Source organism: Aaosphaeria arxii (genome assembly GCF_010015735.1).
Source record: "Aaosphaeria arxii CBS 175.79 unplaced genomic scaffold BU24scaffold_3, whole genome shotgun sequence".
Lineage (NCBI taxonomy): Eukaryota > Fungi > Ascomycota > Dothideomycetes > Pleosporales > Aaosphaeria > Aaosphaeria arxii.
Genome location: NW_022983476.1, coordinates 4,350,776 through 4,372,283, shown reverse-complemented (window position 1 = coordinate 4,372,283; position 21,508 = coordinate 4,350,776). Strand labels below are relative to the sequence as shown.

The 21,508-nt window shown below is 50.1% G+C and overlaps 7 protein-coding genes across 7 annotated transcripts; 1 reads left to right on the top strand and 6 right to left on the bottom strand.

Annotated features, from left to right (window-relative positions):
- Window positions 1-1,482: 1,482 nt before the first annotated feature.
- On the bottom strand, window positions 1,483-3,950 carry BU24DRAFT_390291 (Prenylcysteine oxidase). The gene is made up of 3 exons (XM_033525070.1): window positions 3,677-3,950; window positions 2,999-3,584; window positions 1,483-2,925 (listed from the first exon to the last, which is right to left on the bottom strand). The coding sequence occupies exons 1-3, from the start codon at window positions 3,798-3,800 to the stop codon at window positions 1,869-1,871; spliced, it is 1,767 nt and encodes a 588-aa protein (XP_033386750.1). The 5' UTR covers window positions 3,801-3,950; the 3' UTR covers window positions 1,483-1,868.
- A 466-nt stretch (window positions 3,951-4,416) lies between these two features.
- On the bottom strand, window positions 4,417-6,293 carry BU24DRAFT_170444 (uncharacterized protein). Its single transcript, XM_033521496.1, has 2 exons — window positions 5,908-6,293; window positions 4,417-5,806 (listed from the first exon to the last, which is right to left on the bottom strand). Exons 1-2 carry the CDS (start codon window positions 6,182-6,184, stop codon window positions 4,761-4,763), a joined length of 1,323 nt encoding a protein of 440 aa, XP_033386749.1. The 5' UTR covers window positions 6,185-6,293; the 3' UTR covers window positions 4,417-4,760.
- Window positions 6,294-7,051: 758 nt separating this feature from the next.
- BU24DRAFT_170442 (uncharacterized protein) lies at window positions 7,052-9,998 on the bottom strand. Its single transcript, XM_033521495.1, has 4 exons — window positions 9,865-9,998; window positions 9,699-9,803; window positions 8,980-9,649; window positions 7,052-8,929 (listed from the first exon to the last, which is right to left on the bottom strand). The coding sequence occupies exons 1-4, from the start codon at window positions 9,889-9,891 to the stop codon at window positions 7,404-7,406; spliced, it is 2,328 nt and encodes a 775-aa protein (XP_033386748.1). The 5' UTR covers window positions 9,892-9,998; the 3' UTR covers window positions 7,052-7,403.
- A 236-nt stretch (window positions 9,999-10,234) lies between these two features.
- On the bottom strand, window positions 10,235-13,831 carry BU24DRAFT_421397 (DUF917-domain-containing protein). The gene is made up of 5 exons (XM_033527720.1): window positions 11,379-13,831; window positions 11,226-11,329; window positions 11,093-11,169; window positions 10,835-11,038; window positions 10,235-10,786 (listed from the first exon to the last, which is right to left on the bottom strand). The coding sequence occupies exons 1-5, from the start codon at window positions 13,514-13,516 to the stop codon at window positions 10,313-10,315; spliced, it is 2,997 nt and encodes a 998-aa protein (XP_033386747.1). The 5' UTR covers window positions 13,517-13,831; the 3' UTR covers window positions 10,235-10,312.
- Window positions 13,832-14,179: 348 nt separating this feature from the next.
- Window positions 14,180-16,566, top strand: BU24DRAFT_421395 (uncharacterized protein). Its single transcript, XM_033527719.1, has 7 exons — window positions 14,180-14,428; window positions 14,478-14,544; window positions 14,593-14,679; window positions 14,733-14,804; window positions 14,863-14,950; window positions 15,062-16,034; window positions 16,109-16,566. The coding sequence occupies exons 1-7, from the start codon at window positions 14,372-14,374 to the stop codon at window positions 16,442-16,444; spliced, it is 1,680 nt and encodes a 559-aa protein (XP_033386746.1). The 5' UTR covers window positions 14,180-14,371; the 3' UTR covers window positions 16,445-16,566.
- A 247-nt stretch (window positions 16,567-16,813) lies between these two features.
- Window positions 16,814-18,431, bottom strand: BU24DRAFT_408318 (uncharacterized protein; the record flags this gene model as incomplete). Its single annotated transcript, XM_033525854.1, has 5 exons — window positions 16,814-16,907; window positions 16,959-17,065; window positions 17,116-17,487; window positions 17,546-18,185; window positions 18,259-18,431. 5 exons carry the CDS (start codon window positions 18,429-18,431, stop codon window positions 16,814-16,816), a joined length of 1,386 nt encoding a protein of 461 aa, XP_033386745.1.
- Window positions 18,432-18,636: 205 nt separating this feature from the next.
- BU24DRAFT_170361 (uncharacterized protein) lies at window positions 18,637-21,170 on the bottom strand. Its single transcript, XM_033521494.1, has 5 exons — window positions 20,982-21,170; window positions 19,633-20,911; window positions 19,424-19,575; window positions 19,178-19,375; window positions 18,637-19,108 (listed from the first exon to the last, which is right to left on the bottom strand). The coding sequence occupies exons 1-5, from the start codon at window positions 21,163-21,165 to the stop codon at window positions 18,843-18,845; spliced, it is 2,079 nt and encodes a 692-aa protein (XP_033386744.1). The 5' UTR covers window positions 21,166-21,170; the 3' UTR covers window positions 18,637-18,842.
- Between the last annotated feature and the right edge of the window lie 338 nt (window positions 21,171-21,508).

Sequence of the window (21,508 nt, the reverse complement as noted above, 5' to 3'; positions counted from 1 at the left end):
TCCGCAAGGCACTGCTGATTCTACCTCGGGCTACTCTGGCGCCCCTTCTGCTTCCTTGAACACGAGCTCTCAGGCTGAACGAACCTCCCCTCTTGGTACTTCTCCGGTGTTGATATCTTCCTCGACACGAGAGGCCACCGATTCTAACGGGACTCCGACTGCCACCCCATCAACGGGTCTTGTTACAGGCTCTGGAACAACCCCATACGCAACCTCCGGCAAGACCACCGGAACTGACTCGGATGGCGTACCGACCTTTGCACCAACGAACTCGAGCCTGTCCTCCAGCCCAGTTGCCACAGTGGCCCCGTCCCAGTCTGCTTCTGTTTCCCTGTCAAATTCTCCAACCGGGACTGTCTCCACCAATTCCGGTTCTGTGTCTTCTCTTTCATCCCAGCCTGTTACCGCTTCAACATCGACGATACTGTCCGGACCAACAACTGCTTCCCAGTCGATCACCGAATCCCCTCGACCTTCCAATGCCTCTTCAGGGGCATTCACCAACTCAGAAGGCGTACCGACATCTAGGAGGTCATCGTCAAACGGACTCTCCGAGACCAGTTCTGGGGGCTTCACTAACTCTGAGGGCGTGGTCACTTCCAAAGCACCAGCCACGACCACCACTGCCTCCCTGCCAATTGTCAGCTGGTCAAACTCTTCTCTCACTGACGCCCCCACCACTGTTCGTAGAACGAGCGTTATCACACGTACCCTGACATCTGTTATGACGGTACCTAATCCAGCCGCATCGAATTCGTCCTTTATACCGACAACGATCTTAACCACCGAAACATACACCTCGGTCTTCAGTTATCCTGTGACCAGTGTTAATTCGACGAGCTCCAGTGCCGCCAATAGTACAGTTACTTCTGGGGCGATTACTCCTAGACCTAGCTCAAACATCGAAGGTATTAGCACCAATCCCGGAACAACAGCTCCTGTTCCCAGCTCTGCCGAAGGTGTGACCACCAGTTCAGGAACTGGTGTGACCGGCCCCAGCTCCAATATTGAGGCAACGACTACTAGTTGGGCCACCGCCCCTACTGGCTATCCATCTGGGTAAGTTTATTCATCTATCTTTATATATCCACTCATTGACCCTTGCGCTTGTAGGTGGCCCAACGTGACTGTCAACGGCAGCATCGTCCTCCCTAGCCCAAAGCCGTCCGAACCAACCTTCGATGACGCTGGCGATAAACTCATCGGGGCCAGCACCAACTCCCTGTTGGCGATTGTCATCGCATCCATGTTCGCGCTCTTCGCCTAAAGGTCAACGACTTGAAATGATACTTTCAGCTGGTGTTCCATGATCGGTCCGGTTCTCCCCATTGAAGGAGTTTCTTTTCATTATTGTATTACTTATATCATAGCATATTCTGGAGGGTGGTGATGGTGGGCGTGAACAACCTCCTATAGCTGTCAGTTTTGTACCAAGGTCTTTCCGCAGCATGTATTACCGAATATGGCCAACAAGTAGTAAGTAGGTAGTCCAAGAACCTTTTATGCGGCCCACAAGTTTTTTCGATAATACAAGACCTTTGACTTGCATTGCTATTACCTTTCACTAGGATATGTTTAAAGCTGCTTCTGCTTCTAGTCTGAGCATGATGTAGGCGAGATCGACACTGCTCTCTTGATATGGCCGACCTCTCGACGTTGACGATGAACCCGCATGATGACAATAAATACCGGGACAAATCATGAATAAAAGACCGATAGTTGTAGAAATAATTCAGTTTCCAGCTCGTCAATCCTTTTCAAGGGAGTCTATTTCCCTCCCCTGCTAGATGAAGTCATGATGATTCGTCAAAATTCGCGCCGTTGAAGACAATCCCGTTCTATATCAAACCAACAGTACAGCCTCGCATTCATTCCAGGGGCACCTGCATCTCGCTCTCGCCATCGGCTCCCTGGAACCTCCACTGCTCCTCACTACCGACCAGACTCTCCCCACTCTCCTGCTGCTGCTGCTGCTGCTGCTGCGCACCCTTCTGAGCCAACCAATCATTCGCCACAAGCCTAGCGACATTCTTGCCCATCAACGCGCTCGTCTCCATGGTGGAAATGAAGCTCTCAATCCCACTCGTATAGTACACCCCGTCGTCCAGCCTGATTTCCTCGAACGTGACGCGCGGCAGCTCGTACGGATAACTCCGCCACGCCTTCCTGTACAACCACGACACAGCGCCGCTCCTATCCGGGATGTCGACCTCGCCGTCCTCTTGCTCCTTCTCGTCATCATGGAGGGCGGGGATATCGACGTCGTGGCCGAGCAGCTCCGTGAGGTTCGCCGCGGTGATGGGCGCAGGCGAGAAGATCTTGTAGATATACTCGCTCCTCCGGTCCTCTGCGAAGGGGTTCCGCCCCGTCTTCACGACCGACACGCTGAAGAAGCCTGGGGAGCCTGCGGCGCCGGCGCCGCTTTCGCCCTGTGGGTTCTTGGGGCTGGGCGGCTTCTCGTCGTCTGGGAGCGTCGTGAGTACGAATTGTGGGACTGGGGTATCCGGTGGCAGGTTGAAGCGTGTGGGGGAGAGGCGGTGCGGGGAGGCGAAGAGGGTTACGTGGAGGTGGACGTAGGGGATGGGTTTGGGGAGGTGGGAGGGGGAAGGGTGGAAGGTTAGGGGGGAGGAGAATTGGAGGGGCGTGGCGAGGATGATGGTGTCGTATTGTGCTTCTTCTTCGGGCGATGATGCTGAGGAGGATGGGGAGGAGGTTGTGAGGGTGAATTTCTGGGTCGAGGGGTCCCGGGTTATGGATGTAACGGTCGTGTTTAGGTACGTGGAGATGGAACTCGACGAGTTGAGCATGTGGGCGAATATCTGCCAGTTCCCGCCCTTGATGGCTTTCGCGCCGGACGTCGCCATGCAGACCATTGTCTCCAGGCCGTGGATGAGGTTGAGGTGTGAGGCATAGTTCACACGTGTGCTGCAGGTCGACGTTAGCATCTGCAGAAGAGATTGTGTGCGTGGATGGTGCGAATTGAATTGGGTAGACGTACCTTGCCTGTATAATCTCCTTCGCGAACTTGTCCCCAATCCCAGAGGCCTTCAGGAACTGCTCTCCAGTGTGGCTCGTCACGGTCGTCAACCCAACCTCCTCGGCCACATCGCTCAAGCTTTCCCAGGGGAACAGCGGCTCATCGTAAATGCGGAGGAACTTGCCCACCGTATCCTTCATCAACCTGTTCGTCTTGATGGGCGCGAGCCCATACCTCCACAGCAACTTCGCCTTATCCCACCACCCGTCCTCCGCATTCGTCGTCACGACGAACTCCCGCCCATTCCATATGCCCAACTCTGGCGTACCAGCCGGCTTCACGCCGCCATCGTCCTCGTCTTCGCTGTCGAGCCCGGACGTGGAGAGGTCGAAGCGCTGGGCGGCCTCGACGAGGATCTGGTTGACAGACACGAAGATGGAGCCGCCGAGCTCGACGGGCTTGGTGGCGAGGTTCCACGCGGGCACCGTGGTCGTGCGGCCGCCGATGTAGGATGAGCGCTCGAAGACGTCGATTGAGAAGGGCGTGCCGTCGAGGGAGGCGTACTGCGAGAGGTGGTATGCTGCGGAGGAGCCGCCGGCGCCCGCGCCTGGAGTTATCTCGTTAATGATTTATTGACGGAATAGGTGAAGAATCCAGGTGCTTCATAGAAATAAACCTGGGGTCACAGGGATGTCCTACCTATGATAGCAACTCTCTTCTGCGCGGAGCTTCGCGGTGGTGGTAGCTCCTGGTCATGTCCGCTGCGGAGCGCGGAGGTGAGGAGGGGTGCGGTGACGAGCGGGATGAGAGCTTGAAGATGCATCGTTACCTACAATCCAAAGATTCTGATCTTGTGGTATGTCGTATGGATGCCTTTCGAATTTGATAAATTAGATACTCAGAGGCCTGGGTTCCCCGCAGCCCATGACCTGAGTGCCGCGCAATGGATGGAGAAACCCGTCTGACGTTGAGGTGGTTCGGGTGAGGAAGCTTGGACGTTTTCCTGATGCGTGGTAAGGATCACACCATCTGTACATGTGCTATCCAGCCTTTCAATAATGGTCAATAGAGGGTCAAACCTATCTGGTAAGGCCATTGATGATCAAGATTGCAAGACTTCTTTCTTCTTTTGGCTGTAAGATAGTATTTACTGCTACAATTAGAACTCCGACTTTGAAGTTTGCTTCGCACACTAGCACTCTGGACATATGAGTACCTGACTAACTTATCCTGGCGTGCTTTATTCAACAGTCTTGACTTGATGTTCCTCATTATGACCCCATATACTGCCTTGAATAGTATTGAAGTATTGCGGATGATGATCACTTGGCCAATGTCCTCAGATTAGTCTGCAGTTCCCTATGGCTCAATTTAAATGGATAAACCCAGGCATTCAACAGACGGAATCCCGTAAACCATGTCACAGTTCACAGCCAAAAGCACAGTCATGCGAACCATAAATAATTAACTATTCAATCTAGTAGAAGGTAATAAATATACAATCTTCAGCTCTGCTGGCAAACGAATAACAAAAAACAGATATAATCGGAAAAGCGTTCATATGCCGCGGGTATTTGCGCTCATCTCGTGAATGGTAAGGTATCTCTGGGTCATAAAATCGTCGTTAAAGTAGAGGAAAAGTTTCATATGATTCTGCCGCCGCAACCAAAGGAAAACATGAGTTGGGAAAACCGGAAAGTGGAAAGAGGCCGTTATACGCCGACAAAGGAAAATCATAATTGATGATGGGGGTGTGTTTTGGAATGTGGGGGGGTTCGAGGTTCTACGCCCTGGACTCTCTCCTGAGGAACTTGAATCGCTTCTTCTTCTTCAGCTTGGCTTCTTCTGGGGGTGGTGGCGCGTGGGCGATGAGTGCGGCCTGGGCATTGAGGCGCTCTGCTTCTTCGTAATTCCAGGGTATCGTCCAGTTTCTCTCAGGGATCTCCCCGAGCTTCGTGCTGTCCGAGGCGAAGGTGTAGGTCGATGGGGTCACCTTGTCGATTCTGCGTCTCACTGGGGAGGGGATCGCAGATAGTGGTACGCACTTCTCTTTTTCTTTCTCTTTCAAGGCTGATGTTTTCGTTTTCTTGGGAGATTGGGAAGGCATCTTTGGCACTGGCGGCGGTGGCATTGACGGAGGCATTGGCTGGACCGGTACGTTGATCTCGGGTTTGGTGAATGGCCAGGTGGTTGGGCGAGGGCCATCGATGGAGGATGCGCGTCTTCTCCCCTGGTTTGGCGGGTTGGCTTTCGCGTGCGATGGCTTCTGCGGGGGAAATGGGTCCTGAGCGGAATACAGTGGCAGTGGTGACCCTAGGGGTGAAGCTTCGGGGGAGCTCATTGCAGTTATCGCCTGAGACTTTGTAGAGCTTGAGCTACTTGAAGTACCTTTCTTGGAAGAAGGCTTCGGGCGGAGGACTACGAGTTGCGGTTGGCCTGAGCCTTTCACTTGCCACTTCATGACTGTTGGGCCACTCGGTCTCGATCTTGACGTCGACGACCTTCGTTTCACATTGCTTTTGGGTTTCGCGACCACTTCGTCGCCCCTCACGGCCCCGGAGCAATTGAAGTGCTTTCCACTTCCACATTTGGGGCATACACCAATTCGTTGAACATGCAGATTTATATGTGATTGGCTCATCCTTTGGCACAGCAAGTTCAACGAGCTGACAGCTTCTGCCCGCGAAGCGTCTGATAAACTCGTCAAGGACTTGTAGTCCAAGTGGAGAGGGCTGGATTTGGGATCATGATGCAAGAAGGTATTTATGATGCTCACGAGTCCCGTATTCAACCTGATCAATGTCTCGGCAAGAGAAGCATGGGCAATCGCTGTAGTAAACGTGATGATCAGCATAGTTCCCGAAATTCCATAGCGCCCCCAAGGAACATCCATGGGATGCGCATATTGTTTTGTTTGTTTGTGTACTTACCATCACCTTTTGCAAATCGATTACCGACCTGGCTGTAACCTAAGTTGTATGTTTGTTCAATGTCTTTGGGTCCTCGCCGCAAGCTCTTGGACAATTGCGTCTCCGCGCGCGAGACGACTTCATTCTGGCTGTCTTTGGATTGGCGCTTCTCTTTGCGCTTTCGCCTAGTTTCGCGTAATTTCTTGAAGACGTTGAGGCTGTCGGTGAATGCTCGGATGAGACCCGAGACACAATTCGAGACCTCGGCGTCGCTTGACGTCGCCATCTCTTTCGCCATGTTCGCGCGACTGTCTTACATGGATAGATTTGAGAGGAGAAGAGAAATCGATGAGGAGGAATTTTGTAAATAAATAAACAAAAAATAGGGAGAATAAATATTTGCGAATGTGCGTGATTAAACGAAATCCAAATAAAGCGATCGGACGGACACAGGCCAGCAACAGCACAGCAGCACAATTCGCGGAGTCAGAGTCGACGGGTAGTAGTTAATAGTCGATGATAATTGAGGAAAGTGAAGAGTCACAGACACGAAGGGGGAAAGGCTGGACTGTATATCCCAGCCACGGGCCCTTGTATGCCAGACCCGAAAGTGCTGGCCCTGCGAGGTCGCCCTGCTGGCAATCATCAATGGTTGTCCTGGAAGAGGGCCTGTGTCTGTGGATTCTCGAGGCGCTTGGGTCCGTCCTCTGTTCCTGCATCTGTGACTGGCTTCATCCCATTGTCCGCGGGCGACCGTTTCAACTTTGTGCTGCGAGGGCTTGCTTGTTGATGCTCGTAGCCGCTGCGGTGTAGAGTCTTGGAGACGTTGTAGGATGTGAGTGGTTGAATGTTTGGTCGAGTGGGCGAGGGTCCTGGCAAAGACGGGATTAGGGCGTGGCTAGCCTGGCCTATGCCCTGCTATGCCCTGCTCTGGCTGCTCAGGCTGCTCAGGCTGCTCAGGCTGCTCCCCGTCTGGCTCGATACCGCAACCTCCCCGCACAACAACAAACCCTCGTACGGTTTACTTACCATGTGCATGCAGTGATGCACCCTAATTCCTCCTTCTATCTATCTATCAGATTCGAAAGATGTCCTGCGCATATGCATATACCCACTCTCCTCCCTCCGATGCACCATTCACCAGTACGCATTTGCCTGTAGTACAACGTATCTACATCTGCGGTGTGGGGTGAACAGTCTGCATGTGCATGCACGCTGTCAGTAATTCATTTCGGCCGGGTTGATAAGCATGCTTCATTTGCTGCCTTAGGACGTCAACACGTAGACAACACACACCATGGTGACCAAGGGTTCGGCATTTCTTGTGATAATTGCCTCGTCTCTTGTCCAATAACGAGATTGATATTTCCTATGACAGACAAGTGGAATGATCATGTTGAACCGCTAACGACCATCTTCACGATGGATGCGATCCACCATCGAAGCTATTCTGAGCTTCTTCCCTAATCCTGAAACGCCTCGCTATGCATGCCTGAGATGCCACCAATGTTTCGTCCCTATTGTTCGTTGTCTTCTACGTCTTCGACCGTGACCGCCCGTCGCCGCGTGACGTCCTCGCCTTCGGTACCGCGCTCCGCAACCGCAGAGCTAGAACCTTCCGCCACGTTGGCCCCCGGTAAATTTCCGAAGCTCCAACTAGATTCTAATGAGCTGGGCTCGGCTTGCTTAGATGTTGTTTCTCCAGGACTCGATTCTGTTGGCGGTGCAGACGATGATGGCTGCTGTTCTTGCTCAGCCTGGGCTGGCGCGCTCGATGTTGAAGAAGATGGTAATTGCTCCCCACCTACTGCCCCGGTGGCTACGTCATTGGGTAAGAACGAAGGGAGTTGGTCATTCGTTGGTTGTGATGACGGAGCCATTGGCCTCAGTGTCCAGCCCTCAGGCAAGACCAGTCCTTCGGGAAGTCCTGTGTCACCTTGTCGTAGAACAGGTCCGCTGGAAAAGTATGCCTGAGGACTTGTCGTATTGAATCCCAAGTTCTGACTTAGAGGTGCAATGATGGGCAGCTCTTGACCGCTAGCTGCTGTGATACCAGATGCTTGCTGAAGCCGATTGAGCTCGCCAAGCAGTGCGTGAATGTATTCTAACTGACTATGCTGAATGTTAAGTTGCCGGAGGGAGCTTATGATGTTGTACTGTAGGCGTAGAATGTCGGCCTGTATATCAGTAGGATGGTGCGGATAGACCGCGGGTGGCAGTCCTCCCTCGAGCCCGGGTAGCTGAGGTAAGCCTAGTTCATGATCCTGAACGGGGGTCTGATGCTGGTTTTGAGCCTGGTTCTGACCCTGATCGAGGTTTTGTGCAACCTGTTGCGCAGCATTATGCATGCCGTTCGCGTTCAGGTTATTGACAGCCTCCTGCGCGTTGGGAAAGCGGCCAAGCGCGAGTCGAATGGGCCCGAAGTTGTACACCCGCATATTTCCACCCGGCTGGTCTCCTTGTTGTTGCGCACCGTTGGGAGCTTGAGGCGGCGGGGCTCCAGGCTGGCCACGCTGAATCTGATTTTGGAGATCATTTCGAAGATTGGCAAACCCTCTTAGTTGTTGCGCATTTGCTTGATTCTGTGGGTTTTGGTTTCCTGCATTTGCCTGTGTGTTTTGGTTGTTTTGGGCTCCTCCAACAAGAACAGGACGGCGACATGTAGGACACACTTGTTGCCTTTCCAACCAGCTTCGGAGGCAGCTGAAATGCAATATATGTCCACATGGCAGCTTTTTGGGCCGTTGTCGTTCGTCCACACGTCTTCCAGCTTGTTGTCCGGCTGCTGCTCCATCGGGATTCCACGGTCGCATCTCTTCTCGGCAGACAATACATGTGTTCTCCCGCTCCAGTTCCTCCACTGTCGCATCGGGGTAGCGTGCGTTCATATCTCGTGTTGCGTTTCTGTACTGGATAAAATCGTTCACTCGTTTGATGAAGGAACGTAAGGTCATGAACAAGTCGCGCATAATGTGAAGAGGAATGCCGTAGAAGGCCATCAGAATCATAAAGAAGCCAATATAGACAACGGACTTGATGAAGTCTGCTAGTCTATTAGAAAATCTGCGGTCATCAAATACTCAGAATACGCACCTGTGGCAAGATCGAGGTAGAACACCCATCGCCCCTTCTCTTCCCAGCCGGGAACGTCCCCCTCGTCTTCGTCTTCATCCTCTTCAATTTGTTCCGTTGGTTCGCCAGCATTTTCGGATGCAGCTGCCTGCTCTCGTGCGCGTTCTCTTGAGAGTCGTCGAGCTTCCACTCGGGCCTTTTCTTGTCGATGGACAACGACAATTTCTACAAGCGATAGAGCATATCGTAGGAGACTTGAAATCGAAGCTATTGCGAGTAGCACGTATTCAAATCCAAACATGACCATCACGCCGGGGCGCGCATTCTGAAGGATGTGATCGATGCAGTATTGCATCATGACTACGTCGAATGCCACGGAGAAGAGCAGCGAGCTCATGAGCCGTATGTGGAAAAGGCGCGGGTTTGCTGGCGGTTGTTGCTCAAGGTATTCCACTCGGCCTTCGCCGATCCACTGCCAAACCTTTCCTCCCAAGAGACACAGGAACATAGCAAAGAACCATATACCAATGTCATCCCGAAATATGGTCATCGCCAATAACGTCTCGCTGACAGCGAACCATGCTTTGTCGTAAAGCTGTTCGGTTTCGATCGCGCGGAGTGGCCCATAGAACAGCCGTTGGAGTCCATAGCCAATACTTCCAGTAATTATGAGCGCAAGATTGATCAGGAACTTCGTTGGATTAGTTTGTAATCGCCCATTGTCTTATGTGAATGCTGACCATAAGAGAGCCGGTGCTCTGCGAGATGTAGACGGCAGCGGAGTAAAAGTTGGGTCGCTCATAGTATGCACGCAAGAGGACGATGTTCGCGAGAACAGTCGAACCCTGACAGCCATTGTTAGTATCTCGTATGATAGTATCGAACCATGGATGAGGGTAGCTTTACCGCGACATATAGTTGTAACCTCGTCATAGCGGCGACTTATGGTGTAGCATTGGGGTATCAGAGAGGATAGTCGATATCCATCTGAGAAATCTGCTGCCTTAAATGTAAATGTACAATGAATGGCGGCGTTTGATGCGGCGAAGTAGCTCACGGTCTTGACACGGTAGCTCTGAGAGCTGCCACGTGATGATGACGGAGCATCCGCCGTTGCCAAGCCCTCTTAATCCCCCACATTATCAACATCAACAACTCTTGCACTTCACCATGTCCTTCATCATCAATATCGGTGTATTCACCATTTCACATTGCACCTTTTTACGAGTTCGAAGCAATACCGGTAGCACTACCTTAAGTCATTCATTTCAAGTAATCGAGAAATCTTCAACCCTGATTATTACAGGACCATCATCAATTGTTGGTATTGTTCTATCGCTAGAAGGCACCCCTTTCATAGGCCGAACTCTTCAATCACACTCCGTGATTCTGTGAAGCTGTTATCAACCCCAATGAATGGCGTCTTTAACCCAAACCCTTCGGGACCTCCAACCTTCAATCCTCTTTCAGTCTTCCACAATGGATGTGCTGGTAGAGCAATTACGTTGACCCTGAGACCATATCGCAAGTCTTGGGAACCGATACCCTCGCCATCTTGTCCTAGGATCGAGATCAAATCTGGTACTGTGCACACGATCTTTTGTGATTCTTCCGAACCCGTTTCATCGCTCAAGGCAGCGTAAAGATACTCGTTCTGGAACGGTATCGTCATAAAAGAGTTGCCTACTTGTTGATCAGGGGTAGATTGACTGTCCTCGTCATTGTCCGGTCCGATGATCACGGTACCCATGGTGTATCCGCCACCAATGTACCGGCGTACGTCTACAATCTTGCCCGTGAACAACAATTTGCCTGCGCAAACATCAAACTATAACATAGTTAGCGCGTGTAGAAGCAGGTCAATAACACAACATACAATCGCGTCAATGTAGCTTCTCTTTACTCGTCGGGCCAGGTGGGTCGCACGGCCTAGGTACCAGGCCAGCGACAATGTGTTGGGGATGCCATAAGATTTGATAACAGACCCTGGCAGAGGGTTTGCACAGACTGCACATGCTAGTCCAAGCTCGATTGCGTTCGAGCGAAGCATTTTCTCAAGCCTTATGGGAGAGTCGGTGTTCTATAACCTATATTAGATCATGTAATCGGAAAGTTGATGTCTCTTCTGCCTTACCACTGTGACTGATATGTTTCCTCGTGCGTCTGAAAGTACACACGGCACCAAGGGATATCCATATACACTGAAGATTGCTATAATCGATCAATACACTGTTCAAAGACAAGGTTGGTTGTTATGCATGACTCACCATGATACATGGTTGGATACGCTCTTCCCATTGCATCACCATCAATGACTGGCGCATCGAAATGCACGCCAGTAGGGAAAGCGCTCATACCGTTGCCGCCACCACTAGAAATGTCAGTTTCGTTTCGGATTTTGTAGATGGACGAGGACAAACATTTCATCGATAAATATTCCACCTATAGAATCATCACCGGTGATCTTTTTCATGGCTTCTATACCCAGGGAAATCTCGTTCCCACCAGCGATGCGCTCATTGATAACGCTTGGGCTTCCGTACCAGGATCCGAAGAAAACCTTGTCTGTGTCATTGAGTGCCTGGGGTGAGATAATCCGCATCCTTCCCTTTTCGCTAGTTCGTAAGGCATGTAAACTCTTGAGGTACTCATGATGTGTTGGACCGCCGCCACCAGTACCTAAGATTCCACAGCCGGTTGAGATGAGCTCCAGATCCACCTCAGAAACGTACCATACTCCTCCCCGAACGTCGGGCCTGTAAGTTTGTATATCTGTATTAAGAGAGGGTTTTGTTGTTGGTTCCAGTGCATTGGGTACCGAAACTTTCTGACCTTCTTGCTCCTCTTCCTCGCCTTTTTCGCCATGCAACTGTGGTGATGCGGGTGGCGTGAGCTCGTCAGGGATTTTGAGCGGTCCACATGCGCGAATCTGGATTCGTATTGCTTCGTTGTCTGTGTATGCAAGTGGCATTTTGTTGACTTCGACAATGCGAACATGTTCTCTCGCTGCACCCTTCTGAACGGCTAAGTCGATAGCCTTCGTACGGGCTGCATCAACAACCTCCGCCTCTGGCCTTCCAGCTAGAATCTCGACGGTGTCAATTTCACCCGAAATTTTCGCAATTGCTGCGCCAACGGCATTAGCAGCACCTTGGTGAATCGGTTGTATGCATTTGTCCACGCCTTGTAGGTCTCCGGTCACAAGAAGTGAACCACCACCGACAAGAAGAATGTGCACTGGCGCAGAGGACACCTTCATCTGATCAATGACTGCCTCAAGTAGCCTGTTGATCTCGTTTCGCGCATTTTCAACGACGTCTGTGGGTAGGTCTTGGACAAGCGCAGGGTTTCCCAGCTGAGATTTACCAAGGGCAACAATAATGTCACTCGAGGTCAGCGTATTACCGCCAAAGACTCGCGCCTCTTTCTGGATAAAATGTCCTACTGAACCAGGGCCGACTGTAACCGTTGAGGATCCGTTGAAAGAATCAATGGCGACCTTACTTCCACCACCTAGACCAATGGACACGACCTCAGGCATAGAGAAAGCAGTTCGAACTCCTCCGACTTCAACGAACCCCGGAGCCTGCCGTGGGAATCCTGAAGGCAACAGAGCACAAACATCCGTTGTAGTGCCTCCGATATCAACGACCAAAATCTGAGGCTCGACAGAATCGGGCTTTTCAGCCTGGTTATCTGCATTGGTGGGCTGGACTTTATCGAGACCAGCAAGGAAAGCAGCACCCGTCATACTGTTCGTCGGGCCACTAGCAAAAGTCTTGATGGGGTATTCAGCAGCTGCATCCGCCTCAATGAGCGTCCCGTCGTTTTGGGAGAGGTAGAGCGGACATGACAGTTTGAGACGTCTCATCGCACCCTTGAATCCCCGAGTCACTCTGGAGGCAGTTCTAAGAATCGCGGCATTGAGAATGGTGGCGTTCTCTCTTTCGAGCAGGCCAGTTGGGCCAATGTCATGAGAGCAGACGACTCTCAGTTCGGGCGCTTCTTGAAGCATGATTGCTTTACACTTCTCTTCGTGGGTTCCCTCATGATCAAGTGGAGAGAACACTCCGACCAGCGCAACGGACCTGAGACCAGAGTCGACAATGTTCCGCGCTGTGGTTCTGATCTGCTCATGATCTAGCTGCTGGATTTCGCGTCCATCAATCTCGAGCCCTCCGTCCAGGTAATACGCGCCACCATCGAGAATGCCACGCAGTCCTACTGGAAAATCCGAAAACGGGGGGATTTGTCGTGTGAAGGGTCCGCAGAGCCGTACCACGGCGACACGGTCTAATCTCCTGGCATCGGCTTCGATAAGGGCGTTGATGAAATGTGTGGTTCCTATTGTCACGCTGAGGACACGGCTTTGGTCGACTTTTGACTCTCGGAGAACGGCTTGTATTGCGGATTCGATTCCACTGGTAATGTCCTCGGTTGTGGAAGCTTTATGGGATGCCAATACACCACGATGAGGAGTGTCCGATGCTTTGATATCTAGAATCGCGGCGTCGGTGTTGGTTCCTCCAACGTCTACTCCAATGCGATAGAGAGACATTGTTATATTCGTATGCTTCCTTTGTCGAGTGTGGTCCAATGAGTGGGTTGTGGAGGCTGCCTCAATACAATGGAAATTTGTTGCAGTGAGCTGTTTGCGATATTGCTGCTCTCGATAAAAAGGCAGTACCTGATTGCTGAGGACTTGGACGGATGTTACACGGCTGCTTTGGTGTGGGAATGAGCAGAAATCCCAGTCTTCACACTATAGCGACTATACAGCTATCAAAGCAAGAAAACGGTTGCTCAGTTGGGAGGAAATAAGCATTTATGTATTTAAAGGAAGGTTTCCATCTCTAACTTTGCCTTCCATCGCAACGGTCAGAATTGTTGTTTCACAGGACCCAACCCATTGCAAGGTTCACCTTCGTAACTAGGTAATCATACGTGCCGATCAATTTATGGGGGGTAATCGGCCAAGTTCAGTTCACCGATGCGCTAAGAGAAGTTCGCCGACACTTGGGATCAGAGAAGCGACGAACCACGCGGTAACGTTGTCGTCTTTGGATTATCCTTCACTTTGCCGACGGTTTTGTCGTTCGCCTATCAGCACTCGCCCCTTTCGAGACGGTCATCGCATCCATGAGGGTCTGGGGCCCCATCCCGATAGATTGGCAACCTCCGCAGTCGGATATGTGACAGAAACATCAACAAATTGTCGACTGAACCATCCATTTGTCTTATCTCGGGCCAAGCACGGTGCCCGGGAGAGATAGGTATCTAATGCTCGAGTGTTAAAAGGCATCGCGGCGCGAACTCAAGTTCGACTTCTCCTTCAACTTCGCGGTCGGTCCGCTCCTTTGGGAAAATTTCATTTGCCTTCTTCCATCCTTACGATTGACAGCAGGTGTTCACCATGAAGTTCGCGAATCTTCTCAAGCGAATTGAGCTTCCTGCAGGATCGCAATGGGTTGTATGTTTGTCTTGATGTTCATGTACACAAGAAGCTAACTGTGTAATAGAACGATGACCTTCGTCCCATAGAGTCCGCCCGCCGGACTTGGACATTTTTGACCTTTCACAATTTGTGTAGGTGAATTACAGCCTCTTCAACCCCTGAAACTAATTCCATATCAGGGTTGCTCATAAACTGCAACATTGCCACCTTCTTGACGGGAAGTGCACTTATCCCTCTGGGACTTACCTGGTGGCAAGCCATCATTGGTAAGAGCGGACAATTCTCCTTTGGCTCAATACCTCTATTGACATCGGTTCAGCAATCGTGCTTGGAAATATTTTGGCGACAGTCGCACTTCTGTTGAGCTCTCTGGCTGGTGCACACTACCACAGTAAGAATGCCGCTCTCTCCATTCTCGATTCCTCACCAGTACTAATCGTACCAAAAAGTCGGCTTTGCAGTCTTCAACAGGAGCGTATGGGGCATGTGGGGTTCTCAATTTGCAATATGGAACAGGGTTTTCTTGGGATTTGGTACGTCCCTTAATAACTACCTTTAGCCAGATCCCGCTAACATCGGCCTTCAGTTTGGTCAGTCGAATCTAGGCCGGCATCGTACACGCTAGGATTCTACTGACATATACTCTAGGTATGGCTTTCAGGCATGGATAGGAGGTGAATGCGTCTACCTCATACTTCTTTCTTTTGATCCCAAATATGAATCGCGCATACCAAACACCATCCCCGCAGAGACTGGCATGACGTCCGCCCAATTCGTCGCATACGTCATCTTCTCCCTTATCAGCCTTCCTGCTCTTTGGATACGTCCTCACCGTCTCGAGAAGTTCTTCATTTTTGCCAGTGTCGTAACGCTAGTCTTCTTCCTCGTTCTTCTCATCTGGGCACTGGCTACTATGGGACCTGAAGGCTTTGGCGACACACTTCAATCGAGCACGGGATACACTGGGACAGGACCACAGAGCACCACTTGGCTTATGATATATGGAATAATGTCCACGATTGGTTCCATTGCTGCAGGCATCATGAACCAGAACGATTATGCACGTTTGGCAAGACGTCCCAGCCATGCGATCTGGGGTCAAGCCTTCGCTTTCCCTGGTTACGGCATCTTTGCTTCGGTCCTTGGAATTCTCGTCACGGCTGCAACCCAGAACCGTCTTGGAGAAGCAGTCTGGAACCCTCCTACTCTTTTCGTGCGGCTCCTAGAGCGAGACGAAAGTGCTGGGACCCGCGCCGCGCTTTTCTTCGCCGGTCTCGCACTCTGTATCTCCCAGATTGGAAGCAGTCTCCCAGGAAACGCTCTTGCTGGAGGTATCGATCTTGCGGCCATCTTCCCGCGTTACATAAACATCAGAAGAGGCGCTTACATTATCGCCCTCATCAGCCCTGTCGTCAACCCGTGGCGTCTTGTCAATACCGCTACTACGTTTCTCACTGTGCTATCGAGCTACAGTGTGTTCCTTGCGCCAATGACGGGTATCATGGCTGCCAGCTATCTCGTGGTCAACAAGCAGAAGCTGAACATTGATGATTTATACGTCGGCAGTGAGAGTAGCATTTACTGGTACAGTCGAGGAATCAACTGGCGTGCGCCAGTAGCAGTAAGTTCCCTTATGAATCCAATCACCATCGCCATCTCGACGGAGATCCTTTGCTAACGTCGTTGTTTGTGTAGTGGATCATTGGTGCCGCTCCTTGCATACCTGGCTTTGTAGCCGCCGTCAATTTCTCTGTGGTCGTATCTGATGGTGCCACCGAGCTGTACTATCTAAACTATCTATTCGGCTTTCTTGCAAGTGCTGTTGCGTTCAGCATTCTGCATTTCGTTTTCCCCGCGAAAAGAGTAGATGAATTCGTTCGCAGCGATATGAGTTCCAAGGGTCTTCGTAAATTTTACGAGGATCGTTGGGAGGTGATTACGGTAGTTGGAGAGAGTACAGGATCTGTGGATAATGCCTCTGAATCCATGGAAAGGTCTAAGGACATGGAGTCTGCTACAAAGGCACTCTAGTGGGATCAGGTGCTGGCGATTATTCTGATTTGTAATTACTGTTTGATACTGCAGCGCGATATTTGTTTCTAATTACTGCATATACATATGTTCCCTTACATGCCTTGGAAGAAACCATTGCTTGGTGAAATTTACTTAGTTTTACCTTACTGTTGAGTCAATTATTTTGTCGCATTTTGAATAGTAATTTCCAACATTAGTAGAGTGCCATGATAATATCTATAGCTTTGGCTATTATAGCTAACAGAAGCAGCTGGTGGTAAATACGATTTAGTCATTTAAGTAAGGGGACTTCTCGGATACATTTCGCGTAGGTCTTTGTCGTTTTTTGCTCTAAGTACTGAAATAGAAACCGAACTTTGATATATTTTAACGGACGAGAGCCTCAATTTCACTCACTTCCTTCATAACCATGGTCAGATTCTCATAACCGTCGTCCGTCACTAGTACGTTGTCCTCGATGCTGTACCCGTCAGCGCGCTGCAACCCTGATCATTCACTAAATGCGACTTACCGCACGCCACCAACCTCCCAGTACCTGTTCAACACATCTTCATCGATAAACCGTTGATGTTTTTCGGACTCGAGGTGCGGTAAGATGATCTCTTTACAGAAATAAATCTACATTATTAGTTTCAAAAGCCTTCCACGGAATCATATGACTAGCTTACTCCAGGTTCAACAGTGACCACGGAGCCTGTAGGAAGCGGGCCCCGTTTTCGCAGATACCGCATCATACCATTCTCGTCCCGATCGTTCGACTTGCCACCAACGTCATGAACATCTAACCCGAGGTAATGTCCTAAGCCATGAGGGAAGAACGCAAGACTTGTCTGAGAAGCGAATATCTCTTCCCTGTCTCCTTTCATGATTCCGAACTCCAGCAGGCCGTCAATGGCAATTTTGTGTGCTTGGATGTGAATATCGTCCCAATTGGCGCCTGGCTTTATCATGGCCATGCAGTCTTTCTGCATCTTGAGAACGAGTTCGTAGATCGCTTTAGATTCGGGAGAAAACTTGCCGGATATGGGGAATGTCCTTGTCTGTGTAAAAAATGAGCAACATAGATACATCAATATTAGGTGGCCATACAATACTCACAATATCGGATGCATAACACTCCCATTCGGTTCCGGCATCATGTAGAACATTAAGTTTTCCTTCAAGACTTGCATTATTGTCTTCGTAATGCAAGATCGCTCCTGCTCGTCCACTTCCAACGACGGAAGGATATGCCGGCGTCCTTGACCCTTTCACTGTGCAATTCGCTACAAACCCTGCCTCGATCTCTAACTCTGATGATAAGGTTCTGACTCTCTTCATAACTTCCAGGTGCGCCATGCTGGATATGTAGTTGGCCTTTCGGATCATGGCGACTTCATACTCGTCTTTGATAACACGTGCAGCTTCGATGGCATTCTTCAGGAGTAGAGAATCATCTTGGCGGAATGAATCCTTGCTCCCGAGTTTAAATGCTGGAGATGGCAAGGTATACAGAGTCGACTCCGGGTATTTTGCAATGAGATGCTCTAACAATGTCTCGGTTTCGGATGTGTAGAGGACGTGATCAACATCATAGCGGTCCAGAGCTTCTTGGATGCTTAGAGGTACTCCAGACCAGATAATCTCTTCTGGGTCTGCAGCGGGAATCAGCAGCGTTGATTGGCATGATTGTATGTCGAAAATGAAAGAGCAGTTCTTTAGGTTACATCCGGTAAGGTAGTAGAAATTGCGGCGTTGTCTATTCGTAACACCGCATTAGTTATCGTTGCTTCTGAAAGGAAGTATCCCTTCATGTTGAGGAAGAATAATACCTGAATGTCTCTTCTAGATCACTTTCTTCCAAGAATCTGGTTTTGCTTCCTTCAATGTAGATGAGGCCTCGGACATCTGGTTCACTGTCCCGGATCAAATTCACGACGTTCTGAACATGCTTCTTCGCGGTATATTTTCCCTTGAGGATTTTCTCATAGTCTTCAGCAACCATCTTGGTAGGGAATTGAAGGAAAAGAGGTCGTCGGCTATTAGAGGTTCAAAGAGAAGTAAAGCGGAGCAATTATGCCTGATCTTCTTCGATGTCTTGTAGCCAACACTCACTCTATGCATACCAATGGACAAGAAACATACAATCGATAACTAGTACTCCAATGCCACCCAAAACATGTTTTGCGGTCCTGGGACCATTGTGATTGGTGAATGCACGTGCCACTCGCGAGCTTCTGGTATACCGATCTGTTTCGGTGAACCGTCGGCGAAGAGTACGCCGATTATCGCTGTTCAGAGCTGAGTCCTCGGCTCGTCGGCTGTGTAGCATATAGTTTACAATCGAATTTCTCAGTAGTTCAGATTGTAGCAATGTAATGGCTTATAGAATGCGATAATGCTCTTTGATAATCGATCATCTTGTCGTTGGAGGCGAATTGATTGTCCCTGTTCCGCCTCGCTTAAGCAAATCGGGAGCTTGAGCGAAAAAGGAATCAATTCGCAGCATAACTGGCCGGAAGAGTAATCTGCCATCGATGTTTCCCGTGGTGCCGAGCCTCTGGAGCGTGTGATGGAATTGCTCTAGAAGTCGGAAAGCTGCTTGGACGTGATCTGGCTCCGATGCCAATAGGAATAGGTAGATGAGAAAATTTCCGCATAGGATGAGTTGACTCCTAGCATCTACATCTATGTCAATATCTATTGTCTCAGGTGTTGATCAAGGCGGCAATCTGCGAGGAAACGACTTACGGCGAACCCAAAATGACTCTAAATCCCATTCTGTAAGACCTCCCATAAAATTTGTGAATGATTGAAATTCGGTGAGCGCGCAAGTAAACCAAGATCGCAAACTTGACGCAGGGTTATTCTTTGCCTGTCGTGTCGCTGGATACATGAGGCCCCGAAACAGTAGCACTTGCGCCGCATAGAATGACAGATGAAGTGGGGCTATGATTATCAGCGGCAGCCTTTAGATTTTTGGTTCAAGTGGATTACCATTCCAATGGATCCCCAGAGTCCCACTCTGTTCCACGCCGAGACAGTGGGGTATTAGAGCTCTCCACTCTTCGCTACCCTGCCGCAATGCGACAAGTTGATCTCGAGTCTTTTGGACTTCGTCGGTCGTTCGGTGTGTAGCATTGATCTGACTATTCAGTGCGTCAGATTTATGTACACACGTAGCTTTCATTCAGTAGTACACTTACAAGGAACAGTCAAGTATTTTGCGCAAGTATATACTAACCTTTACAGTTTCAAGGAACCTGACAGCGTCGTTGATTCTAAAAGTGGTGCTTTTTGGGTCAACCAAATGAGCCAAATCTTGAGGAACATCTTCATCAAAACGTAAGTCATCAATATGGAGCATCTCAGTATCAAATGAGCTTGGATGGATGTGGGGTGGATTTCCATGGCAGACAGAGGACCAGCAGTCGGTCATATAAGTTGCCCACCATAGCTTCTTGCGCAAGTGTTTTTCCCATGGGGCAATCTCCCATTTCTTCGGGTCTCGGTGAAGTCCTACCATCTGAGCACATGCTGTTGCTTGTGCTGCCCATATCCATGTGTGCGGCGTCTCTACACTGTCTATATCTGGAGGTCGTGGGTGAAGCAGTAGAAGACAAGACTGGAGCTTGGATATGTTAGGTGCCTCGAGTTCTCGGCGTAGTGATGTATGAGCACGATCCATCAGATCATGCTGAGTGAAGGGGCATGGCAAAGGCAAGGATGCGTCCTTGTCCCAAAAGATGCTTCCCAAGGCATAGACAGCTCCACGCAGCGAAGCCGGCAACCCTTCTTTGCGCTCAGAGTATTGACGAAGAAAGCGAGTTTTAGACAAGATCGGGTATGCTGGATGTACCAATCTGAAATAAAGTCTTACAAGTTTCGGCCCGTAAGGATGAACTATCATTTCGATGTCATCTGAGGCCGACTGCATGGCCCGGTTTGTATGCTCAGGGAACTCATTCTCTAGAAGTAGAAAATGTACAGGGGGTTCATCTGGATGAGAGGTGCCTCCAGAGACTGTGAGAATGTTTGCATCCACCTCATCTCTGTCGCTATAGATCATCGACCTGAAAGCGTCTAATAGATGAGAATCCTGCTCCGCAGCTGGGCCCATGCAATGTGATGTTCTGTAGCCCACATCTTCCAGGGAAGTAATACCAGTAAGGGAATTTGAACGAGGCTCGATCACTGTGCTTGAAGGCAGGATTTGGTGTGAAGGGGTCTGTAGCGGTGCCTCTATTGCCAAGGACACAGCATCAGAATGTGGAGAAGGGTTTGGCTCGGTTCCAGCATGAGGAGACACAACTACCCCAGGATTGAAGTGAGCAGGGGGGTGCTGCAGCTCATCCGGTATGTGGGTTTCAGTTGGAACATCAAATGGATGATCAACCGCTGCGCTTTCGGTGTAATTGGTCTCAGATGAACTGAATTGGGTTCCATTCGATTCACAGATCAATCCGCGACTCCTGCAAAAGAGACCTAGTCCCATCAGTCATGCCCCTTGCAAAGTATGAAGGGTGTATCTCAGAGAGAACTAGATCAAGCTTACATGGTGGCTCTACAGGAATAACGCATGCTGTTTTCCGTTTCTTGCAAATGTCACAAGGTCGACTCTTGCGACTTCCCCGCTGTCGGGAGCTACCGAACTGACTTCGGATCGTGTATTTACGGGATAGCCTGGACCTTGAATCGGATCCAGATGTTGGGGGAGATGATCTACTTCGATCCTGCATGATGAAGCACGCGCAGTCGATTCGAAGAGAGCTAGGGGAAGTACACGAAGAATATGAACGAGTTCGGCGAAGCTTTGTTTGCTAGGCCGAGGAGTTTGCCGATGCATCCGTATTGGGCAAAGTAGTGCTATGCTCGTCCGACATTGAGTTGTAAACTTGCCGAGTCCAATGATCGTCTCGGACAACACCAATAAACCAGATAAGCCTATGGAAGTAAATCTATGGACAACATATGAGTATACTAGATATGACACCCCGTCAAATCTGCCGAGAAAGGGGAGATCCAGGAAAGGACAGCTCAATTGGCTATCGCGCCTTAAATTTATATGAACGACCCGATCAT